Source organism: Mytilus californianus, unplaced genomic scaffold (assembly GCF_021869535.1).
Source record: "Mytilus californianus isolate M0D057914Y unplaced genomic scaffold, xbMytCali1.0.p SCAF_7, whole genome shotgun sequence".
Taxonomy (NCBI): domain Eukaryota; kingdom Metazoa; phylum Mollusca; class Bivalvia; order Mytilida; family Mytilidae; genus Mytilus; species Mytilus californianus.
The window spans coordinates 3,471,707-3,499,172 of record NW_026262723.1 but is presented as its reverse complement, the minus strand read 5'-3'; the positions used below and the strand labels follow the sequence as shown (position 1 = coordinate 3,499,172).

The 27,466-nt window shown below is 34.5% G+C and overlaps 2 protein-coding genes across 2 annotated transcripts; one reads left to right on the top strand and one right to left on the bottom strand.

Annotated features, from left to right (window-relative positions):
- Positions 1-12,023: 12,023 nt before the first annotated feature.
- Positions 12,024-14,277, bottom strand: LOC127708146 (uncharacterized). Its single transcript, XM_052212985.1, has one exon. It carries the CDS (start codon positions 13,671-13,673, stop codon positions 12,507-12,509), a length of 1,167 nt encoding a protein of 388 aa, XP_052068945.1. The 5' UTR covers positions 13,674-14,277; the 3' UTR covers positions 12,024-12,506.
- An 11,355-nt stretch (positions 14,278-25,632) lies between these two features.
- On the top strand, positions 25,633-27,257 carry LOC127708629 (uncharacterized). The gene has a single exon (XM_052213655.1). It carries the CDS (start codon positions 25,683-25,685, stop codon positions 26,538-26,540), a length of 858 nt encoding a protein of 285 aa, XP_052069615.1. The 5' UTR covers positions 25,633-25,682; the 3' UTR covers positions 26,541-27,257.
- Positions 27,258-27,466: the final 209 nt, after the last annotated feature.

The following is a 27,466-nucleotide window of genomic DNA, read 5'->3' as shown; positions in this document are numbered from 1 at the left end:
ATACGTTCGGTTATCAGTCAAAAACGCAAGGGAAATTTCTGCGGCAACATAACACCGTTATGACCTCTCAAGGTCACATCCGATGTAAAAATGAGAATAAAAATGGGGAATATGTCAATGAGACAACAATCCGACCAAAGACCAGAAAACAGCCCAAGACAGTGAATGATTGAGAAATTCCCGCACTATGAAGCGGGCTTCAGCTGGCCCCTAAACCATTATGTATACTAGGTCAGCGAAAATGGACGCCACACTAAACTCCGAAACATACACAGGCAAAAGTGCCACGCATGATATACGCACGAATGCCATTACATGCAAAAATCATGCGTGAATCATGCGTAAATCATGCGAAATATGAAGTATGCCTAAATCGCATGATCTTCACGTGCGGTTTTCGCATGTATTTCACATGCGTGTATCGCATAATTTTTTAAACGCATGATTTACGCATGAAGGCTATAACCTGCGTAAATCATGTGTGAATCGTGCGATAATCAAGCGTTTTTTGAAGTATGAGTAAAACGCATGATCTTCACATGCGCTTTTCGCATGTAATAAAAACATGTGTGTATGGCATATATTGTAAACGCATGATTTACGCATGAAAGCTAAGTACATGAGAAAGTCATGTGTGTATCATGCTCAACTCATCCGATTGATGTAGTAGTTGTAAATCTCATGTGTTGTATCTATACTTTTGTATATAGTACAGGTTACAGTAAGTTTAGTTACAGTGTGGAGTGAAAGTATGCATAAATCATTACAGATATCGCATAAAGTAAGTTCTTTACTTGCTTTCAACATTCTGCATGCCAGATGTACATGCATATTGTAAATCTCTACTTCAAGCCTATAACTTTAAATATTAGCTTTATATAAGAACACATGAAGTGATATCTTTCCTGCAAAGACCACATGACTAAAAGTGTGAAATATTTTAATATTTAAATAAAGCAATTTAATGATAAGGGTATAGTAATTTACAAAATAAACTGGCAAGCTTCTGAACAACAGTCATGGTGATTTAACAGTTTCACATTCTTTCATATTATAAAAAGATTGTTGAATTTTTTTCAATTATTTAATTTAAGATACATATATGGTTGTACTTCTCCATCAACCATTAACATCTCTTCAAAAAAAATTAGAGAAAAGGAGTAAACTTGTGAATGGTGAAATTATATAAAATTAAAACAATGTTGATTTAAAAAAATATCTTTTTCCTGTATGTAATTGAAAAATAAATGTAATTGAAAAAGAAAGTCTTTTTCTTAAATTTGAAGTTATTGTTAATGTTTGTCATTACAAAAAATGCCTGATGTCTTCCCCATAAACAACTAATGGCATGAATGATGGATGGCTAAATTAAGTTAAACAATTGCCAAAATTGTCAAGATATGTTGTACATGTGTTTTTGTTATTATTGTTATTGGGTAACTTTCTCAAAAGTTTAGTACAAAACTTCTTACATCTCTTTTTATTCATATTTACATGTGTGCCATTGCCCAACTATCTTTGATCAAAACTGGCAAAAGGCATGCAAGATATATTTTAGTCTAAGGTGCTTCATACAGTTATGACGCTATAATCAAATTAAACTAGTCATTTGCATATTTTATTTAGGATGTTCTTATTTGTAACCCTTGTGTTATAAAAATGACTGATTGTATATACATTGTACAAGGCTGAATTAAAAATTACCTGGTTCACAGTGGTTGTTCAAACAAACGAGACCAATTAACATTGTCAATACTTGATTGTTGATCATTCTGATTATCTGTCCAAGTACAAAACTATATGCTTACAAGAAAATGCACATGAGCATATAGAAAGTACTTGAAAAGTTTCAGATTGTTAGAAGTCTGGGGTAGTTTCATCCTGCTCAATGAGGCTTATAAAATTTAGGGGGAAGAAACACTATTATCGAGTTGAAATCACGACAAACAATTATGATCATTACAAGGTGCAGGGGCGGATCCAGCCATTTTAGAAAGGGGGGTCTCAACCCAGGATAAAGGGGTTCCAACTATACGTTCCAATTCAAATGCATTGATCGTCCAAAAAAAGGGGGGTTCAAACCCCCGAACCCCCCCCCCCCCCCTTCTGGATCCGCCACTGAGATGTTACTTCGTCCCTTATACAATGTACATAATAATGTATCATTATAACTTTATCATGCATTTCTTCTTCTTTGGTGTGGAATAAAAGCAAAGGACATAATTACCTTCTTCTATTTTACTTTTGTTTCAAGCAAGCGGCATTTAATGGGTCAAGTTGAAAGGGGTTTACTGTTATAAACTTACCACCTCCAGTGACTTGGTGACCACCTCCTGTCCTGCAGGTGGTGTCAAAAGTTACCCTTGCTTCTGTTCTTTCAAAGTTCATAACATGTGTAATAGGCCTAAATGTCCTCAATTCTCTTATTCTATTTATAAGGGGAACAAAAATATCAATGTTGGAGGCATTAATACAATTGTGAGGGAATACATTTTTTACATTGAAGATCATTGAATAAGTACTGCAAAGAAGTCGTTTAAGATCAACTATGAAAACATTTTTAAACTGTGATGCCCAAACAGCCTTAGTCTGAAATAACTTCTATATAACGATTTTATCCATGTAGGGTATCTGAATTCACGCATGCGCAATATTGACCGGACTGGTTCTTGTATATGAAAAACATCAACAGACAAAAGTCTGTTTTAAGCATATTCTAAAATTTATAGTACATGTATTTTCTTTTCAATGCTGCACAGGATATCGAACCAAAGCAAAATAATATCCCGAGCAGAGACTCGGGATTGTATTGATGTCTCAGCTTGATACGGGTGTGGAATTAACAGGTGTATTGAAATGGCCATAAAATATTCAAAATTTTTAAGTAATTAATGTTGGAGATTTTATTTTAAACAAAGTTACAAAAAAAAATGTTTTCAGTAAGTAGATAATAGTAAAAATAATTAAGGTAGTGTACCGATGTTCTCATAAGTCAGTGTTAAATCAACCAATCAAAGAATCGCATTAACTTCAAACGAAGTGAGGACAAATACGTTGACAAGTTACACATCCCCAAGACAGTTTCACAGTGTTGCAGTATTGCGTCTAGAATAGTAATATATAAATCGAAATAGGAAACAAAAACGTCTCCTTTGGTGGAAATTATTGCAAAGAGATTTTCTTGTGAAAGAGAAACATCCAAAATCCAACTAGGAAAGCATCAGTTAGATTTGTTCTAAATTGTAATGAGCGTCATATTGTTATCAAATATACAATTTGTAATGCATTGAAACAAAATATAGGTGAGATGTCAAACGTATCTGTGAATCGAGATATCCCCCATGTCAACCTGACATAATACAAACGCGTTCATCGGTTGAGTCAACTGTCTGTCTGAAAGAGAAAATCAGTCAGACCATTACAATCCTGTGAAATAATTAATTAATCTTTTTCAAGACAAACCGGGTTAACAAAGTCATTGAACTTATTCGTTATTATGACACTGAAAAGAAATGTATATTTCTTATATTCTTTCTATTGAACAGGTAAATTCACTGAACTTAATGATTTCCGGTATGTAGTAAACCATACTTAATCAAAGTACTGAAGTACTGAACATCGGATGACCGCAAGTTCTGGTGGATAGTCATAAGCACTTGTCTCAGAAAAAAAAAATCATATCTCTATACCTGAAAGTTAGTTTAGGTTACAACATAGATGTATTTTTTTTCTGAGATAAGTTCCTGTGTGGATGATAAATAAATGTCAGGGAGTTCAACCTCACTGTAATAATCATTATATTGTAGTGATATAATCATGGGACAATCATTTGTTATCAGTATAATCTGGTTTGCTGTTATATATTATATTGACATTTGTATAAAAGTTATATATATAGCAGATCATCTTAATAACTCTACTGGCAAATTTTCATCCATTTACATAGGCGGATCCGGTGGAAAGGGGGGGGGGGGGGGGGGGGGGGGGGAGCTCCCCTTTCGTGGGAAAAATTTGGTTGATTATATAGGGAATCACTGAAGCATGACTGTAGCGGCCCCCTCTTATGGCAGTCAGTGCCCTCCCTCCCCGCCCCCCTCTTATAACAAGTTTTGGATCCGCCACTGATTTATATCATCATTCTATATTCTAATATTCTAATGATAGTGCAGTGCAAGTGCATGGTGGACACTCTTCTGTAATAATTCGTTTTTCTAATAGGTTTGATTTCTCCCGCTAATGAATATTTATTGATGAAACTAATATATAACAAGCGATAAGAGATATTCATCCGCAAACACAATTTTCCGGTACGTTTGCATATATATATATACAAGTCTAAATTGAAAACAACGTTCAAACCTATGATTGCGTTGGATAAAAACCGCAATTTTTACACGTGTGCATGCAAAACAAATTTCTTGGTAGACGGGTCTAAATACAGCACAAACAACATTTTCCAAACGACCTAAAAAGTGAAAAAGTATATTTTAACAAAACGCATTTGACGAGCAGGTCGAACAACGGATGTTCTTAAACCCTGCTGACTGCCATTGGCGATTGCCAAATAAACGGATCATTAGATGTACCAAAATGGAACTTAACTATTAATCTTATACCAAACAGAAAACAATAAACTTGCGGAAAAGATGGTATACCGCAAACAAAAGGTGCACTATATCCGGATTTCGACAATTAATGTCTCTTCAGTGATGTTAGGAATCGAAACGGTATTTGGAAGGCCATATAATTTACCTCAATTTAGGATAGACTCTTAAATTTTGAGGAGTCGAAATATATATATATATATTTCTCACGACAAAACATTTTCATATTTTTTATTTATGTTCTTTCATGAGTATTCATTGAAGAAATGAATTTATAACATGCGATAAGTATTTAATGTTGGAGTTTTTATTTTAAACAAAGTTACAAAAAATATGTTTTCAGTAAGAAGATAATAGTAAATATAATTAAGGTAGTGTACCGATGTTCTCATAAGTCAGGGTTAAATCAAACGATCAAAGAATATGATTACATATGAGTAGAAAATATTTTACTGAATTATCAAGATTGTTTTACCTTATATAAATTATTTATTAAAACGAAAATGAGCAATACACATCAACGAGGCAGCAAGCAATGTGCATTAGTTTTGTGAGTACTCTGCATGCTGTGGCGGTGCTTCCCTTTACCTTAATCTAGCTAGTAAGTTTATAACCGCCATATATTCGCGTACCAAAAAAGGGTTGACAACGATATAAAAATATGATCACCTTTGACCTAGGAAGTTGAACATACATTATGACACACCCTCTGGTGTTGGTTACTATACATATCAAGTATAAACTTTGAAATCATAACGGTTATCAAGATATAGAGCGGACACGATCTTTACCATAGGACATTGGGTTGTCAACTAAATCCAAAGTTTTTGACCTTGACCTTTGACTTAGGAAGTTGAACATACATTATGACACACCCTCTGGTGTTGGTTAATATACATGTCAAGTATAAACTTTGAAATCATAACGGCTCTCTAGATATAGAGCGGACACGATTTGTTACGGACGGATGGACGGACGGACAGACGGACGGACTGACGGACGGACAGACGGACGGACAGACTGATCACTATAGGGCGGCCGCCATTCGGCGGGGCCCTAATAAGCAGGATATATTTGACACAAGATGACCAATTATCCAATAGCTCCGCCCAAGCCTCAATTCCGACTGCAGTTATGAGTGTCAATTTTCGATGTTGTTGTGGGTCGTGAAGACACAATAGAGCTTATTATGTTTCTGTATTCTGAAATTCGTCTATAAATAAAGCTTTTGAACTTCGATCTTGAACTTGAAATGTTCTCAATATTTTAAATACAAAAATGTGAAACAAGGTCAAAGTATGAATTCTAAATGATAAGTTGTTATAAAGTTTCTTAATTAAATACACAGTCTCAAAGAAGCGACTTCAAATAAAAACCCAATCAAAAATCGGAATGTCTTGAATTACGCCTTTTTTAATTACAGGTCATCTATATGATATTTGTCTTTAGTTTAGGAAACAAAATATTATTCGGTTTATTGTCCGTAAATGCCTTACTTAATCAAGGCCACGAATTATGATGATGTTATCAGACATAGATCAAAGATAAGCTACCTGAGATTTACCTGTGATTATCAACAACGTGGTGGATTGTTTCAAAGATGATATTCCCGACTCCAGATAACATTTATGCTATTGCCTAATGATGAAATTTTAGATTATTTAGTGATTAGTTACTAAAACAAAATCCCCAGGGGATCTTATTTGATCGATATTGCATAACCTCTAAACAAATGTAAAATAAAAATCATACCGACCTTTGGGTTACTATAAAGATTGAGATAAAACCCTCCCACATTACGATATGAAAAGAGATCGTGAATGAAGGGCAAATAGTTGAAAAATAGCTGTAGTGGTAATAATGAAGATGAAATGTGTTTTATCGTCCAGTGGCATATAGTACATACATATCAGGACGGAAACATGTCAATGTGTTATAAATATATACTCTGATTTTGACTGGACCGGCACGATGAGTATGGGTTTTAACCGGCTAGTTTACAAGGTAACAATCTACAGGAGGAAATGTTACCACACCTGAACAGTCTTTGCTCTTAAACCTAAATGACGCTTGTTTAGCGTATAAGCAGCAAATGCCAATTTTCAAGTGGTTTCTTGACTCGATTAGTATTAAGCGTAGAGATATTTAATTGACTTATAGAAAAAAATATTAAATATGAATAAAAAGAAATGCAAGTTACATATATATACGTCAATTAGCAGCAACCAATAACAATAGAGGGCAACATGCATGCAGTCTTCATCAATAGACAAGTCGATATTATGCAATACTAAGTCGTATCTTTTAACATGTTTAAAGTGTAGATATACTTTCTTACATCGCAGCATTCGATTTTCTGTAATTATCTCAGAAAGGATAAAAGTTGAACCTAAAAGAGACCAATTCCTAAGATATTGGGAATTGATTAATAATTATTAAATAATTATTCTTGCTGGAGATTTCAACCTTTCACCAAGTTCAAGACAGTATTCTCTGATAATTAACGGTGACTGCTGAAATGTCTGAATGGAAAGTTTTGAAAATAGGCAGGATACATCAAATTAGATAAATCCCTACAGATATGACTCCTCCCTCTCAAACAACACCATAGTAATATATACACATCGAAAAAGTATTATTGCACCACCCTGATTTCTCTCGCAAACCAAAATATTATAGTATATAATATTAGTTGTGGCTCCAAAAGTATATTTTTTTTTTGCGTTTTAGCTCTCCCTTTCAGTTGAGATAATGATAGCCTTTTATAGCTTGTTATGGGGTATGGGTTTTGCTCATTGTTGAAGGTCGTACGTTGACCAACAGTTGCTAACTTCTACCTCATTTTGTCTCTGGTGATGAGTTGTCACATTTGCAATCATACCACATCTTATTTGTATGTCTATAGATATAGGAAGATGTGGTATGAGTGCCAATGAGACAAATGTCCATCCAATTAACAATTAATTAAAGTAAACCATTATAGGTCAAGGTACGGCCTTCAACACGGAGCATTGACTCACACCGAACAGCAAGCTATAAAGGGCCCCAAAAATTACTAGTGTAAAACCATTCAAACGGGAAAACCAACGGTCTAATCTATATAAAAACGAGAAACACGTATGAACTACATAAACAGACGACAACTACTGTACATCAGATTCCTGACTTAGGACAGGTGAAAACTTTTGCAGCGGGATTAAACGTTTTAATGGTACCAAACCTTCTCCCTTTTCTGAAACAATAGTATAACATCACAACATAGAAAGACACACTATGAAATATCAATTGGAAGGCTTAACTCAATCAAAAAACGTAAATTAACACACAATGAACGCATAAATTTGATCTGTGATACCTTAATGCAAATACATAGTTAATAAAAATTATAAGGGATAAATAATTAAGGTCAAAAGTAAATAAACAAGCAGAATTGTTCGTATTTTTGCCTGTTAGCTGTATCAACTATCTAACGAGAGTGGCGAATTTAACTAAATTTAACCACTCCATATAATTCGTGTACCTGTCCCAAGGCAGGAACCTGTAATTCTGTATACTTAGATCATATTTGTTTTTAGCATAAATCAGGACGTTGATTTATTCTTTTGAACTGTGAGTGTTGTTATACAGGGGTACACCTCGTAAGTTAAATGATTGATTGACTAATTGCTGGTGTTTAACGCTGTTTTAAGCGCTTGTTTGCTATATCTTGCCGGTCATTTTTTTTATTGGTGGAAGCTGCAGTGCCCGTAGAGGACCACCGACCTTAGGCAGGAAAACTGGCAATCCTAGTCAATTAAGATTGGAGTCGAACACACCTGCCACGTGCTAATATGTACTCACAACTTCAGTGTTGACAGAATAGTGATACAGTAGATGAACTATTTAGAACACACGACCACCAAGGCCCCCTCAGAAGTTAAAATGTGTGTCATATCCTTTGCCATTCCTCTCGTTTTTTTGACAATAAAATAAGTTTAAAGTAAGGTATGTCGTGGCCTTTTTTAGCTTACTATACGGATTTTGGTTTTTCCTCATTTTTGAAGGCCGTACAGTTTCCTACATAATTGTTAACATCCACACCATTTATACTCTGGAAGACAGTTGGATCATTGGCTTTCAAACCATATTTTCATAAACATTCTAAAGTCTAAAAGAAATGATTACAAGAGCAAGCGGCTTTAGTTTAACTGATACAATGATACTTGTTGTCATGCAAGTATTTGTACTTCTAGGAAATTGTTCGGAATACGTTTTAATTAATATACCATAATCATTTTGAGTTAATTAATTCTTTAAGGGATATGCTTTGAAGATTGTTCTATCCTTATAGATATCACTTCGCGAATCTTTATTTAAAATCAATAAGATAATTACTTCTTAATTATACCTTAAACCAGTTCTAATTGCTTCAACGCAATATGTCTAGGCTTTATATTGCTACTAAAAGTGCATCGCATTTCATCTTTAAAAATAAAGAAGACTTAACGAGATCTTCGAATTTCAGAATCCGATACCAATTTGACTGGTATTGATGTCTCTGTGGGAAAAAGTTGGATAAAATGTCAGTGTTTTTGTATAGCAATATATATGGATAAAATGAGAGTCCAATAAACGCCAATACGACAGTGACACAACAACACAAAACAAAACCTAAAAGGCATCCAGAAGTCAACCAATAGTCTTCAACAATAGAAATATTTAAGTTTTACAAGCTTTATGGACTAAAGTCGATTTAGGGCTTGATATTTTGTCAAGACACATATGTCGTCAACAACAAATTTCCCAAATAACAAAATACATAAAAATATAACATCAGACAACCACCGACGAGTAAATATTAATGGGTCATTAATAAAAGAAAATGTGGTGTTTACGTCAATGAGACAGAAACCAGAGAACGAGTTATATCAACCAAAACTAGAAATAAGTGATCAGTTTACTGTTGTTTTGACACATTTTCGAACATGAAGTAAATCAATATCGAATGATAAGAGGGGTTGAAGGGTAAGAGGGTCTGAATGGGGTATGTCTTCATTTCTCTATTCTGTGTCATTTTTCACAGTTCTTTTTTGTTTGTCTATTTTTCTTTTATATTCTTGTCGGTAATAGTTCCATATGGCACCCCATCATACTAAAAGAACACAATAATGCATTACAGTTTATTCCGTGGGGTGCCATATGGAACTCTGTCCTTGTTGTCTATTCTTTAATTTTTTTGGCACATTTTCTCGTTTTTTTTTCCATTATTATCTATCCTGTAAACACAATCCATACCCTCATTTAAGGCACTTGCGTAAAAAGGTGAGAAAAATGTATATACTAGACAAGTATGCTTGGAGTAATGTGTGAACTATTATCCGTCTGAAGGTGCAAATGACGAAATCGTGTCAGTAGACGGGTGAAAAAAAAATCCTTGGTTTATTTTCCTAATTATTAGTCGCGTTTTGAATATGGATTTCTACATGAGTTCATGGTTTCTATTATAACGGGGCGACTATTTGATATTCGGGATGATTTTTGGAAAAATGAATAATCTGGCCTTATAAGGATTGATAAATAATAGCTTTACCAAAGACGATATGAAAACGAAAATTCTGCCCAACAAAATGCAGGTACACAAGTAAAAATAAGCCAGCAGGACATGCAACAGTGGAAAATGAATATTTCGTCCGCAAATAATCATCGAAAGGTCCTGGGTTCAATAGCCGGTTAATTCAAACCAAAGACTTAAACATTGGTTTTTGGTGTTTCTCCTCTAAGCACGCTAAATAATAGCAGACATTGCATAGTCGGTCCAGAGTCAGAATAATTTGTCCTGGTATGGTTATGACATTATCTTCCCGTGGGCTGTTACCATATAACGACACGTTAAAGATCCGCCTTAATGTGTCTGTCTATACATTCTAGCTATATATATATATTGTTATTTATTCTTTGATTATTTGTTGGCACATTTTTTCCTCTTTTTTAGCCCAGTATTCTCTTTTCTGTAAACTCATAGTATATATAGCTAGAAGAATGCATAATCAACATGTTCCCGACCTGAATATGTCTATGATATTTGTCACTGGACGTGAAACAGCTATCCTGTCATCTATGGTTATTTGTCTACATGCCATTTATCTAGACTTCCCAACGGTGAATTTCCAACAGTCTTTACACTACGTCAAGTTTTTAATGCATATGCAATGCGATATGATTGTCAAAGGGACAATTATCCACCAATATTAAAATGACGTAGATTTAAGCAACTACAGGTCACCGCACGGTCTTCAACAATGAGCAAAATTCATACCGCGTAAAGTCAACAATAAAAGGCTCTCGTATGACACAATGTGGAACAATTCACACGAAAAAACAGCCCGATTTGTGACAAAACAATAAACGAAAAACAAATAAGACAGACAGAAGACCACTTGTCGTTAACGTTGATCCCAAAATATTTAAAAAAAAAAAAACAATAAAAAACTTGCAATATATATGAACAGATTCTTTTGCGCCTGTCCCAAGTCAGGAGTCTTGTATGTTTTTTAATTTTAGTTCATTTATATGTTTTGGAGTTAAGTGTGACGTCCATTTTCACTGAACTAGCACACAATTTTATTTAGGGCCAGCTGAGGACCATCTCCGGGTGCGGGATTTTCTCGCTGCATTGAAGACCCATTGGTGGCCTTCGGCTGTTGTCTGCTCTTTGGTCGGGTTGTTGTCTCTTTGACATATTCCCCATTTCCATTCTCAATTTTAGATGAATTGTTCAGTCTTCCACATGAAGGCGGCCGCTCACTGGAATAAACTGTACCGATACTGCATATGATTTGGAAAGCAGGGTTCAAAGTTGTTGGTTTAATGTTGCTACTCAAGAAAACACATGATCAGAGATCACACTCTTTAAAAGTTTCATGACGTTTCGTCTAAGAAACGAATCGGGAAAGATGTGTCTCAAGGTTCCCAGAGTATTTCCTTATACTTGCGGTTTTATTATAGAAAATGTTGATATCTTGACAGCACAACTTAGTGAACTTACAATAATAAACACAACCTATTTAAACAACTTTTTCATGTTCACTGCTTCATGTGAAATTGTGTATAAATTTTTACAGTTTTGTTCCGCTTCTTTTATATTTACATATCATGTGTTTCGATTTATTTTTAAGATTTTTCAATATTTCTCAAATATATTTGTTTTTGTAAATATATCATTTGTTTTCAAAAGAGAGGCGAAAAATACCAAAGGGATAGTCAAACTCATAAGCCGAAAACAAACTGACATCGCCATGGTAAAAAAAAAAGAAAAAAAGGACCAACAGACAAACTGGTACACAGAACACAATAAAGAAAACTAAAGACTGAGCAATACAAACCCCACATAATATGTTATCTGTGTGTTCACTTTTTACATTTTATATGACAGAATTACTGTAAAATCAACACTCATTTTATTTTGTGCATTTTATTTTGTGCATTTTATTTTAAGCGCCTTTTCAAGTCTTTCACGCATTTCCTGTAGTATTTTGAGCTTAATTGTTCATTTCAATCACAAACTACAGGATTTACGAATATGTCATCTTAAGTTTGATGACTTCCGAAACCCACGCTAGGAGCAGTGTCATTCTTTCTCTCATAAATAACTGTTTACATACATCGAAGTCTTGTTTACACGACATCAAAAGCATTTTAACAGTTAATGCGTAGTATATAAAAACTATCAAACACGAAACTGCCTGATCGTAATTAATTTTGGCTTCACTGAAATGATTGTCGAGAGATTTTGATAATCTTAAAAGCTTGTATAACAAATATCTACTCACATGACTTGTTTGAAATTGTTAGCAATGAGAACAAAAAATTCACATAATTAGTGGAAATATCGAAAATGGACAAGAAACTAAATGTTTATGTATGTTAATCCGTCATAAACGAGGGTTTCCTTTCGTTTTCTTTCTCATAGTTACTCGCCACCGCCTCGAATTCCTTACTACATTTATATTTTAGATTAAATGGGTTACGTTTGAATGTCACTTGTTGTCTACGAGACGCAGACGAAGGTATCGGTGACTTTAGTTTTCCTATATGATTATTATAAACCGACGACGTAGAGTGTGTTTTTGCTGGAAAACTATTCACAACAGTGTCTGTGTTTTTGTCTATTTTCTTCAGGATAGAACGTTTTGGATTTTTCACTCGAGGACTGGTTCTAGTAAAATCATGTTTGGATTCCAAAGGAGGAAGTTTAACAGTTCTTTTTGCCTTTTGAAAATTAAATTCCACCTTCCGTCGTTTCGAAACTTCATTTTCATCATTCGCTACAATGGTAGAGGTGTTGCTCTCATCACTCGGATTTGTTAATGTGCTCTCTCGACTCTTCCTATCAAACATAGGTCTCTGTTTTATTGGAGGCAACACAAGGCGGTTGCTTATGTCACCTACAATCGATTGCGGTGTGCTTTCGTCGTCTCGTTTTACTTTCTTGTTTTTCTTTTTCTTCGAATGTTTGTCTTTTTTCAATTTACATGCATACAGATGTGTTAGAAATTCACTATTATCGGAATAACGTTCTTTAACTTCATCCAATTCTTTCAGTTTTTTCGCCCAATATCCTTCGTCGTGTTCCGATGTAGTTGAATATATCGTACTACGACTTTTCGTAGTTGCCGTACTTGTTGTACTGGTTTCCGATCCTATTCGTGCTGGTTTCCTTCCAGGTAAAATGAATTTGGAGGGTGAAAACTGGTCGTGATATCTGTGATAACCTTTAGTCGGAGACATTTCTCCCTCACTCATGAACATTTCTGTATCTGACACAACACTGTTCTTATATTTCTTCCTTCTTGGTTTAGTATAGGAAGTGAATCGGTTTTGCAATTCATGGTCATCTAAATTCCCAATTAGTCTTAAATTATCTAAACCACCTCCATATGGCACCGAAATGACAGCTGAACTAAGTTTCTGACGTATTCCACTGAAAGCAGATTCTCGCCTGTCTTCCTTAGAAAGCTTTCCCAGTTCTCGTCGAGAATATCTAACGTAACTAGGCAACGCAGTTAGTACATCATCATGTGAATCCATCATGAGCAGATGATACGGATCCTCAAGAATTTGATTAATTTAATATCTTTTTTTCAATATTCCTTGTCCAAATTATCTTACGCAAATGTAATTGAACATGTGTCTGGTCAATTTAATCATCTTAACCTCATTAAGGATACTTCAAAAAGACTGGGCCAAATAAAATCTATTTTCTTCAGGTAATTATTCCGATGAAAAATAGATCATGATTGTAATTCCTCAATGCGAATTAATCCTATTTTTCCGTATAATGTTATCTATTGCAAGAAGTAATTACGGATGCTTTAAAAATATAATCTCCGATTTTCACATTGTTATCAAATTCCAATTAGAAATGATTATTCCATATTAGCACACATTTTTGTTAATAATCCGTTTCATGTTATATTTAACTATTTTCTGTGTCACGTTTGCATTTATATAATCCCGTTTTATTGGTAAAATATTTATTTTGCATGTGTTTTCAATATTAACGTACTAGGTAGATGTCGATTCCACAAACGACCATCCAAAAATGACAGGTAGATCTTAATTAAACGGTACTTGATACTATAATGACTGCTGTACTAGTTAATTTTATTTGTCTATCTGAAATGATACTCAAACATTAAAACAAGTCCAAAATTTAAAACATAAATAATCCATTGTTTTATGACGTAGATTCTATTACTTATATTCAAATCACAATAGAAAGACGAGAGCTATTTGATTTAAAACAAACAACATTTCATTGAAGATCGTAATCAGAGTTTGACTGTGAATTTAAGGACAGTTTGGATTGTTTGGTCACAATGTAGCCAACGGTTCGTGTAATCTAAACGATAACAAGTGTATATCTCTTTTAGCCTTAATAACTGTAAATTACTTGTCAAAATAGTACATGCAAATCTAATTTTCGTGAAAGAAAGTTTGTCAATGATTTTTAATCTAGCATAACAATATTATAATCTATCATTATATTATGATCTTTTCACCTTTGGTTTCGCTTGATTGGTTGTGGCACATGCAAAATGGTGTTAATAGATAATCTTGCAAAATATCCAGATAAATTCTTGGCACAAATGTATTTCCTAAGATCAATAAATTTTCGTGTTCTTTTCGATTTCCTCAATATTTAGAATATTTCACATAGCTCTCCTAACACTCCTTGTGTTGGTTAATCAAAACTATAATTTTGTATTTACATTGTGTCATAGATCAAATTTATTCGTTCAGTGTATGTTCACTTGTTTTTGTCAATATGTCTTTTGATTGAGTTAAGCCATTTCAATTGATATTTTATAGTGTGTCTTTTTGCGTTGTAATGTTACACTACTGTTTCATGTTAGGATGGAGGTTGGCGCCTATTAAAACGTTTAAACCCGCTGCATTTGTTTGCACCTGTCCTAAGTCAGGAACCTGATGTTCAGTGGTTGTCGTTTGTCAGTGATGTGGTTCATAAGTGTTTCTCTTTTCTTGTTTTTTTTCCCTGTTTGAATGGTTTTACACTAGTCATTTTTGGGGCCCTTTATAGCTTGCTGTTCGGTGTGAGCCAATGCTTCGTGTTGAAGGCCGTACTTTGACCTGTAATTGTTTACTTTATACAAATTGTGACTTGGGCGGAGAGTTGTCTCATTGGCACTCATACCACATCTTCTTATATCTATATAAATACTTACAATTATTTGACTTTTTTAAAATAACACAGGAACTTTCTTTCCTTCAAGATGTCATGTACTATTGGATAATTTGGACCTAACGGATGAGATTATGTTTTCTTATCTATATTTCTAATACAGCATAATTAGTAAAGTTAAATATTAAATAAAACAAGGTGGTTATTAGTTACCTTAATATAATAACAGTAAACATTAATTTTAAATCCATGTATTGCTGATGAAATTGTTTTAAATATCAGAATCGAGGATAATTGAGTGCTGTCGATTTTTTCGCATGAATCGAATTTCTTTTCAAAGACTAAAAAAATGGTATACATGCTGCTTCTCTGCTAAGCACGACCCCAAGGGTGACTGGGGGATCAAAGTATGGTCACCATTGGTCTTCCTCCGACCGGCAGTAAAACCCTCGCCAAAGTGGGGCGTCCATTTGTTCGGGATGTACAAATTTGCAGCCACGTCCGGTCAGATGGGGACGTCAAATCCGATGCCTCGTGTAAAGAGAGTGCCACGCTCTTTGCACGTTAAGAACCCTTGCAACAACTCTTTGAGGGGTCCGTAGGTGACCTGTTGCAAGGCTAAATTTCTGTCCCTATCCAATATACCCTCATTTCCAGTGGCAGTCTAAATTTCTCCGACCTTAATCCCGGACGCCTCTATTACAGAACCTACCTATTGTATTTAATGTTAATTTGTTCTCGTCCTGAATATGCATGAAATATTTGCCACTGTGCGTTAAGCAACCAACAATCAATCAATCAATCAATCTGCTAAGCACGCGACATTTAAGAGTAAGAGCAAACCTGGATGGATTAGAGTCACGTGACAAATAATATGTCCGGGTATAGCGACATAACTTCCTGCGGGTTGTTTGTTACCTTTTCAACTAGCACGTAAAAATGTATGGCAACGCAGGGTTTATAATTATATCGCTATAAGCATGTCTTCGTCTCGATATTCCTGTAATATTTGACACTGGACGTTAAAAACCAATTCATCCCCCTCCTCCTCCTCCTCCTCAACATCATCTTAAAAAAAATAATGCATGACTTCAAAAAGGTATATCTAGACACTTTTTAAACGTGAAATGAAAGCATATTATGACATGTGAGTCTTCAGATAAAAGATGAAATAATATGTTTGACGACAGTGTTGTGACAATCCTTAGATATTATGAGAAATCGATATATTAATGTCAAGTAACCTGATAAATATGTTGCAGGGTTTTCCAATGTGTCTCTATAAACAACATAACTTGTATATCTCTTTTCAACTAGACGTGGCTGTGTATTTATACATCAAGCACAACCAAACAGTCTTAGTTAAAATCCATAGAATTTTTTAATAATTTGTCAAAATGTATGGGTCACCAAGCTTTTTTTCTCGCTACAGGTTGTGCAAAATTGTCAAAATTAGTCACTAATCTCAATCGAAAGTAACCTTTTTTTCATTAGGAGAGAGAGAAAGAAAGTATGCAGGATTTGAATGATTTTTTTTTACTGAAAAACAAAAATAAATTACCTTCTACAAAAATAGATATCCATGCCTTTTCACCGCTTCTCGAATAATTTTCTTTCCGAACGAAGTGCCATTAATTACATAATAGTTATTGAAAAAACTGGTCATTATCGTGATATATGGACTGCCCAAAGGACAGTGGTATTGACTAAGACAGCTACAATGACTGAGTCGTAGGCGAGGTCATTGTCGCTGTCGCAGTCAATACCACTGTCCTACGGGCAGTCCATGTATCACGATAATGACCAGTTCTTCAATAACTATTCTGTTTATTTCATTGAGGAACCATGTTTTTAAAAATTCTCATAAACTCAAATTGTTCAAAACAAACTCAGTTATTGAACGATTTCTATAGGAAAGAGTGAAGACCAGCCATAGTGATAACTACAAAAAATGTATAAGTCACTGCCATTCATGTAAGTGTACTTTTAAAAACAAAATAAAGTTTTCTATAATTTTATAATTAACGAAAATATATGGTAAACAATTCAACAACTTCAATATAAAATTGAAAACAGGAAAATGTTTTATTAAAGGGACATCTCTATCAACAGAGAAACCACGCCCCACCGGTCATTTACATGTAAAAGTCTGTTAACGACCGGTTTTCTGGTCCGTTTTTTTTTCTGTTAAAGACCGATAGAAATTATAACTGAAGAATAAAGAATGTCATGTGGCCCCTTGTTATCCAATAAGAGAAGCTAATTCTTAACCGATATGAAATAATACCTGATAAGGGAAAATGAAATAAATAACAGCCCTGACAATAAGGATGTTAAATGATAGTTATTTTGAAAATTAAATGAGTTCGTAAGGGAGAAACACATTAAATACGTAACTCAGCCAAGAGTAGAGAAATTATCGCCAGCTATCAAGGAAGTATGTGTGGTGTTTATACCAAAGACTCAATAATTTAGTTAGTGATTTCATTGTTTTGATTACGTTTCTGTTCACGGTTTTGTAATGCATGTGGGTTCCGCATTTTTATTTTTTATTTTATTTTTGCTGCTACTGGGACTCTCCTTGTCGACTGTCAAATGATCCTAGATTTTCTTTATTTTAAAATTTCCCATATTTTATTCTAAGTCCTATAAATTTCCGAAACGAAAATATGCTAGTAAAGGTGTTAATTGCTTTTACTTCTATAATATTAACCTGGACTGAAAAAAGCAATATTTGCATCCATGCATGTGATTTTTTACTTGATTGAGTTATTTCTTTTATTAAATTATTATCCCAACAAATGATAAAAATGAAAAGGGTCTGTCCTATTTTTGTATATTTTAGATACTGTGTTGAAATGCACGTATATTTGTGTTTTCCTAAATACCCCCAAAAATGTTTTGATAATTGACAAAGATTTCATTCCAGACATCTTGTACTGTTTCGTGTGTTCAATTCACGTATTATAATTATTTCAATTATCATTTTTAGCCGTGAATTTTCATTTTATTCTTGGTTTTGGTTTTGTTTTCAACCAGCTTTTATTGATATCTTTTTCCAAAAGTTTGAAGAACAAGGGCGCTGTATGGGAAATTAAGCCGTTCTCGTCAAAACTATTTTTCGAAAAATTTACACACTGAGATTAAAAAAAAACCACTGAGATTAAAAAACCTAAAGACACACACTGAGAATTAAAAATGACAAAATTTCACACTGAGATTTCATACAGACGCACTGAGATTACAAAAAATGAAAAACACACACCGAGAATTGAAAATTACACAGAGATTTCAAAAAGGCACACCGAGATGAAATAAACTGAAAAACACACACTAAGAATATGAAATTACACACTGAGAATTTAGAATTACACACTGAGATTTGTGCTGGATTGTTATAAAAAACGATACTGTACACAATAATTATGTTTTCTATACACGCTTGAAAAGGTGAACAAAACAACACCAACATCAATATTAAAAAAGGAAACAGTAAATACAAGTATCAATAAATATTTCGGATAACAGTTACATGCAGTTCTCTTTCATCTATATGATTTAAAATGAATCTTATCAATCTATTCTGATTTTACTAAAACAGTCTTCAATGTAATACAAATTAAAAACGGAACCACGCTTGTAAAATTCTTAAATTTCCAAATTCATGCAAATTTAATATTTTCTACGGAACTGTGTATCTGTGCATCCTAAATGAAACCAACGCACCCAACTAGTTGGTTAGCACTGTGCGATTTGAACTACACCTCTTTATTGATCCTATTTGGTGCCAACGTTTTAATTTTCTTATCCAAAATCTTTCCCGAGTGATTCTCTCCTCCCTAGACTAAGCAGTGATGTGGTCTGTGATGGTAATGTTCAGTCGATTGAGATCTGTCTTAGTGTGGCAAGAGGATCACAAATGTCGACTGAGAGGAAGATTTCAAATTGGTTTACATTTATAGTTACTACGATGGCCGTTTATACGTTTGTAAAATAGCAGTTCTGACTCACCAATTAACATATATACTGTTTACCACATTTACACTGTAGAAGATACATAATATTTGTAGTCTTGCAAGTAACATTGCAAAATATGGTGCATTCCGTACAAGTGGAGTGACTGTTAAAAGTCTGGTTATTCAGTATTTGCTTGCAAGTCAGGCATCGTTTGTTCCCGCAACCCTTCCCAGAGCCCGCTGACGAAGAGCCTGGTTCAGAGAATATAAATCATCTCTCACTAGCAAGTTCTTAAGGCATACGAAAAGCCAATACGGGTGGCTCGGGAAAGATCTTGGATAGGTTAGGATGTTTTTCGATTTCCTTCCATTTTTCGCGGATAAGGTTTGAAGATTTGTCAAATTTAGGATGGTAAGTAAGTACAAACGGGACTCTTTTGTGGACCTTTTCCTCTTTATATTGTAAAAATTGATCTCGGCTGATGTTGTTAGAACTACCTTCTGATTTGTAGCCCCGATTTTTAAGGTGACCCCGAAGCTCTTGTAATCGCTTTTTCACAGTATCATTGGTGGAGCAAGTCCGTTTACTGTGTATATGTTGTAGGGTTTGCTTGTTTTGGTCAATACTTCAGTACGAATCCAAAATCATTTTTTTTCTTGATAATTTATAATGTGAACCAACTAATTTAAGTGAATTCATTTTGTTTGACATGTTCGGGACGATTTATATTCGCATTATTTTTCTACTTAGCCTCGCTGGTATACACTTTTTGATTGCACAGGAATTGTGTCCAGAAATAGCGTCAATTGTTGATTTGAATTCATTCATACAGTTTCTATCATTAAATTAAGATTCTCAACCGGATAAATAAAGCGGTAGAAGTAAATTATAAATGGAAAGAATTGTTTTAAATCAAGAAAAATGTTCATGCATTTCCTGTGAAGAGCTGGTTTCCATTGTAGTCACGTTATAGATCGATCATAATTCCTTGGTTTATACAAATACAAACTCTGTCAATTTATTTACAGTATACAGCTAACAAAAGGAGCGCTGTTTGATTGCTATCGGGTCTTATTCTTCTGGCGCTCCCCGCTCAATTATATGTGATCTTACATGAGCTATTTTTTTATGAATAATAGTCACACACTTAATCAATATAGACCTGGATTTATAACTTATATGATGTTGATTCAAGCTTAAACGTTTTCCTTCATGGCCTAATTCTGCCACCTTAAAATAACCATGGACAAGACAGTTGAATGCTGAAAAATTGTGTACAACATGTTTACACTTTCAATATTTCTCGCCATTTTTTGTGTTTTGTTCGTAGTTCAACCTATGACAATAATTTCAGTCAGTCAAAGTGAAGGGATTCTGCAATCCGCTATCTATTGTCTTTAAAAAATTAGAAGACGTAGTATTTATGATTGCCAATGAGACAACTATTCTCATGAGTCCTTAGGTCATTATTGGTCACCGTACGGCCTCAACAATGAGCAAAACTCATTGCGTTTATATAGTCAGCTATAAAAGGCCCCAGAAACCACAAAATGTGAAACAATTCAAACGAAAAATAAACAAAGGCCTGATTTATGACAAACAATAAATGAAAAAAAAAAATATATATATGACAGACAGCAATCAGCGAAAACCACTGAATTACAGGCACCTCACTTGCGACAGGCACATATAGAATGTGGCTGGGTTAAGCATGTTTGTGAGCGCTCAACTCTCACATAGTCTAAGCAAAACAGTGGTGTAACAGCCCAACATAAGAACAATCAGTTGGAAGTGGCTTGACTCATCATATTGGCACGAAACACAAAAAACAACTAATACATTTACTGATTGAGTAAATAACATTATTTTTAATACATATTCTGTGAATGGAATTTCGAGAAATAAAATTTAAACAAAGAAAAAGATCCATAATGATTGTTTCTCCCTTTTTTTAACATTCAATAAATTCATCTCATTTTCATAAGTTTTCAATTAACAGTACATGTCTCTTTGGAAGAATAAGTGCATAAATATCATTTTATAATTGTCAGATGCAGCTCGAAGAGTTCTAAATTAATGCATAAACAATGACCATGGGAATTGCGCAAGTTCATGTTTTTGTTCTAGTCTGTATGAAATCTGTCTACGTTCAGGGTACTACTATCATTTCGGTTTCGCAACTGCACCGAGGATTTTCTCAATTGCTCCAGAAAGTTAAACAAATTCTCCTCAAAATCTGGCTTCTATCTTGTTATTCATGTACAGTAAAAATTCTCTTTTGGTGCTATTAGAATCTGAAACAAAAGGACAGGATTGTGGCTACGGCAAATTGGACATATCCATGGTCATCTGTGGTCATCTGTGGTAAGATTTATTGAATGTACCAATTATACTGCACGTACAGATGCGCATGTTGACAATCGATGTCTCCTCCGTGATACTTTTAAATATTTGAATATCCAAAACCTAACGCAAACGTTGTAGAGCTGATAAAACAAAACAAAAAACACCAAAAGCACGCGGACAAAATATCAGAGCTATGAATGAGGGATATACGTTCACTTATTTCACAGGGGCCTCGGTGGCCGAGTGGTCTAAGTAGTTACTACTGTAATCACTAGCCAGTCAACACTGAGGTTGTGAGTTCGAACCCCGCTCGTGCGGGTGCACTCGACTCCAATCTTAATTGACTAGGATTGTCAGTTTTCTTATCGAAGGTCGGTGGTTTTCTCCGGGCACTCCGGCTTCCTCCACTAATAAAAACTGGCCGCCACGAAATAGCCCAAAAGCGGTGCTTAAAAGTGGCGTTAAATCACCAAATTTCAATAAAACAATATCCGTATTTATATACATCCCATTACCGACATACATATTCCATATGCATAACGGTCAACCCAATCATAATGGCGTCCATAAATTAAAAACTTTCCATAGGCTGTTTTCAACTTTACCACTACGAACCCTCGGTTCAATAGCTTCCTTTTGTAAGCAACAATCCTCTATCAAGGAAACCATGATAAGAAACGCAAACTAAGATTTATACCCAATATGCTAGCGCTGCTAGGATGTTGCTACAAAGAAATGGAAAGTTCAAAACATGAAGCTGAAATTATATCTTTTTTGTAAATTTTGGAAAGTAGCAATTTATACAAAGAAAAAAGATACATAGTTTTCTCCGCTTTTTTAATATTCAATACATTATCTCATTTTTAATTTACTGTATATGTATCGTTGGAAGTATAAATGTATATATAATTTTACAATTGACGTTTTTTGTAGATCTTATCTTGCTGACTCAGTTTCGCTATTTAAAGTTTCCGTCTATCTATCATAGTTTTCAAGTTTTTAATATTAAAAGGCAAAAATGCATTACCATGTTGACTATAAGTTATCTATGTTCATATCCGTAGATATGGATATTTTAACATCCTGAAGTATCCAAGTACACCCTGAGGCGCAGCCGAAGGGTGTACAGGGTACTGAAGGGTGTTAAAATATCCATATCTACGGATATGAACGTAGATAACGAATTTATCCCCGGTCTTAGTCTAAATCTGGCGATTTTTAGAGAAATTCGACCATAAAGTTTAACGTGAAAGCAACGTTTTTTTCATTTTTTAAATATCTTTTATTGAAATTTGGGAATTTGACATATTTTTAACGGGGTGTAGGGTACTACCTTTGGTAGAACCCTACAGGTAGACAAATATAAGACGTTTTTAAACTAGAGACAGAGAAACTGAAATGGGTCGAATTTGGCGCGCAATGTTGTGAGAGTTTCATCATAAACGGTGTGACGTCAACGTGGGTCATTTGCATAGCTAGGTCAGTAGTACCATTCATTGACAATGTGGCTGCATAGTGATGCATTTACTAAAATGAGTGCAACTAGTCGATATAATAAGATAAAATCGTTAGTGGATTAAGTATTTAATTATACAGACATCATGGAAAATCTACAGAATTCGATATTTCATAAGGAACAACCATGGAACAAAGGAAAACGCGCGTGAAATTCCCCGATGTAATGGATAGCAACGTCCGGGGATATGGGTTAGCAACACCCAGGGGCTATGGGTTTTGTAACGACGTGCGTTAACCAATCAAACTCCTAGAAATATACTAAGCCGGGGATAAAATTATTTCTCATCCGACCCGCATTACCATGTTGACAATTATTTCTCATCCGAACCGCATTACCATGTTTACAATTATTTCTCACCGCATTACCATGTTGATAATTAGTTCTCACCCGACCCACATTACCATGTTGACAATTATTTCTCACCCGACCCGCATTACCATGCTGACAATTATTTCTCATCCGATCCGCATTACCAAGTTGCCAATTATTTCTTACCCGATCCGCATTACCATGTTGACTATTAGTTCTCATCTGACCCGCATTACCATGTTGACAATTAGTTCTCATCCGAACCGCATTGAAAACCTCTAAATTTAATTCTAAATATATGAGGCAGACATAACTGTATCTGTGGTATCCTTAAGTTTGTTTCAAGTTTGATCGGTTAGATGCATATATCATAGTCACCATACTTTGAATTGTTTAATGTAAGGAGCGGAACGTGAGGTTACGGGATAATGCTAGCTTCTTTTAATTCTTCCCAAAAAAGCTGCTGTATGAGGTCTGCTTCATCTGAAAAAACGAAAAAAGACAAAAAGAAGATGATTACAGTTGGAATGCAAATTGTGTGTGAGAAGCACATTCTGTAAACATAATAAAGATGTTGTCGATACAAAAATAAAGCATGTTGTTGTTGTTACTACCACTGGGTCGATACCTCTGCTAGTGGCAGGGGCGGATCCAGCCATTTATAAAAGGGGAGGTTCCTAACCCAGGATAAAAGGGGGGGTCCAACTATATGCCCCATTCAAATGCATTGATCGTCCAAAAAAAAGGGGGGTTTCAACCCCCGGACCCCCCCCCCCCCCCTCCTTCCCCTGGATCCGCCACTGAGTGGACTGTTAGTCCCCGAGGGTATCACTAGTCCAGTAGCCAGTGCTTTGATACTGGCATGAAATACGGATATTGTGTTATCAAAATTTGTTGTTACGCAATTTTTGAAATTATTTTGAATTAAGGTATATATAATATATCTCCTTCATGCAAAGCTCAAATTCCTTGCCCATCTTTGGTTATATTTTTGTCCTTTTTGGTTTATAAGTTCTTCATTTTTTAAAATAAGTTTAAGATGTTGTAATAGTTTGGCCTCGAGCATCACTGAAGAGACATTTATTGTCGAAATGGTGCAGAAAAAGTGGTACCGTTAAAGTTACTGTTGTCAGTTTCAGATATTTTTTTTGTTTGGATCAGAGTGGGTTTTTTGTTGTTCACTTGACCTGAAGGATCAAGTTAGCTTTTTTCGATATGTAGCGTTCTTAGTCCGTTAAATTTTACCAAAATATTAATTCACCTTTGAAACTAATGGGCCAATTGTCACTTGACAACAGTATCGTAACTATATCCCTTTTGGATAAGTCTGTTTAAAGGTTTGGTTAGCTTTTGAGGTGAATGACAAAAATTCTGTGCTTTATATAGAATATTACCATAAAAGATAGGATGTGAAATACATAGACGTATAAGATGTCTGCACGTTGATTTATATTTACGAATGATGTTCTTGTATCATGATCAAATGTAGTACAAGTTTTGACGTGTTTGTGATATCGAAAAGGCTGGTGTAATGATTTTCAGTGTTAAAGAGAGATCAAATACGTTGTTACATATATACACAAGAGCGAATCGAACAAGTTGAGATATATAAACACCATACGATGGTGCCAAAGGGAACCGTTCACAATCTAAAACAGAAAATTAACAATAGGAAATGAAAAATCATCTCTTTTATCGTAAATTTTAGTATTAAGCTTCCCTTTAAAGATATAGATATCAAAATCCAGTTTTAACCTTATCAATGAAATCACGGAAATTACGCCTGTATAGTTCCTAATCATTTGTATTACATGTTTGAGTGTTTCTGATCATACTATTTCTTGTCTTCAAAAATTCAATATACTTTAATTGTCCTTCTCCAGCTATACATGTACATTGTAATTATACATATATTCTTTTTAAAAATATCCAGATATAAAAATAACCATTCGCACTGAGACTACTATAACACGTGTTATAGTAGTCTCAGATTCGCATTAAAAAAAATTAGAATTATTACAAACAAGCAAAAGTAAATTGAATGATCAGTTAGTAATAAAAGTTACTATTAGGCCTATATGAAAAATGAGATACTTTAGAAACTAATGAGAAAAGGCTTAGTGTGTACCTATAGCAGGAGGAATATAAACGCATCGGCTATGTATATAGTATATATTTTAGCTTCCTTCCCCTATCTTAAAATATCCGGTCAAAAAATAGGACGCTTTACAAGTTTGGAATAAATTTGTGTCCTTATTTGTGAAAGATGACACACTATACAATAAACGAGGTGACATCAGAAAAGTCCGACGTAACATTTCGTGGAATACCGTACGCTGACGCCGACCGGACAGGGCATTGGAGTATATGGGCGATATCACTACTCTTTCAAGCTAACAGAGCAGTTGGTATGACGAATTCCTTCATGTATATGGACAAATTGCTCACAAAAAACGTCGGGCATGTAATAACAAAACAGATATTAGACATCAACCCGCTGGTTTATAGATACACGTACAAAACACCTATCAGATTGAGATTTTTAATGGACATCAAGGAGATCGGAAACTCTTCCATAATCTTCGGTACTGCTCTATACGATGAAGAGACTGGACTAAAACTTGCTCAGAATTTGCTCAAATTTGTACAGATCAACACAGAGACTAGGAAGTCATTGCCATTTCCAAGCTGGTTTCAAACTAGTTTGTCTCACCTCAAAATGACAGGGAAGTATACCAGCCTAAATAGAACCACCCTTCCTGAAACACCTGAAAACTATTTCCGATGGAAAGTTATTGTTCGCTACAGTGATCTAGATAAAAACATGCATTCTAATCAAGCCACTTACCTAAAACTTTTCATGGACTGTGCTACCAAAGCATCAACATCAGGATATTATCGCCATTTTAAAACTGATATGTGCTGGTTTAATGTGGAACATGTTGCTATTAATTATATTGGAGAAAGTTTTGTGGATGATGAACTTGAGATATATACCTGGCAAGACAATTCAGATGATTCTAAAATATTCTTTTCATGTTGTAAAGACAAAAAACAGATTACCTTTGCAGAGTTCAAGTATGGAATAGAAAGAACTAAGCTTCTTTCATCTGCAAAATTATAGCTTCATCAAGGAACACATAACAATATAATTAAGGTGGTACATAACACTACAGGGAGATAACTCTGTAAAAATCAGCTAAACATTTTAATCATGTTCTATTGTTAAGGAAATATTAAGCTTCTCAATGATCAAAATTAGTGTTTGTCAAACTGCTATCATGGCTAAATATCCAATGAATTTTTTCCGATAAAGTGTGTGGTTCAAGTTTTTTGAAAGTTTTATATTTTTGTCAAAGGGTCATAATAAAAATTTTTGTCAAAATTTTATGATACATGTAATTAAACGAGCCAATTTAATTTTATTCAAGGTGTTTGGTACCACCTTAAATAATTTCTATTTTACTATTCATTGAATGTATTGGATTATTATTAATTTAATCAGATAGACAATAATTATAATTTCCAGTGCTCAGTCAGGGGCGGATTCAGGCGGGGGTGTGGCGGGCGTGCACCCCCCCCCCCCCCCCCTAAAATTTGCAAAGCATGAGTTGTCCTCAGCCTAATTCTCGCTAATTTTACCACAAAATATTTTAAGTTTGAGCCCCCCTAACCTATTATCCTGGATCCGCCCCTGTCAGTCAAGGACTAATAATTAACATGTTATGCAATTTGTGCACTTTTATATATTTTATATGTTTTAAAACAATTGAAAATACTCACTCAGGTTTATCATGTTTATAATCAAGATAAATAAGAAATTAAATTTATGAATACTTAATTTAATATTTATCATATAGATATAAGAAGATGTGGTATGAGTGCCAATGAGACAACTCTCCATCCAAGTCAAAATTTATAAAAGTAAACCATTATAGGTCAAAGTACGGTCTTCAACATGGAGCCTTGGCTCACACCGAACAACAAGCAATAAAGGGCCCCAAAAATTACTAGTGTAAAACCATTCAAACAGGAAAACCAACGGTCTAA

Excerpts from the sequence above, each read along its gene's own strand:
- LOC127708146 (XM_052212985.1), bottom strand. The coding sequence starts at position 13,673 with ATGATGGATTCACATGATGATGTACTAACTGCGTTGCCTAGTTACGTT.
- LOC127708629 (XM_052213655.1), top strand. The coding sequence starts at position 25,683 with ATGACACACTATACAATAAACGAGGTGACATCAGAAAAGTCCGACGTA.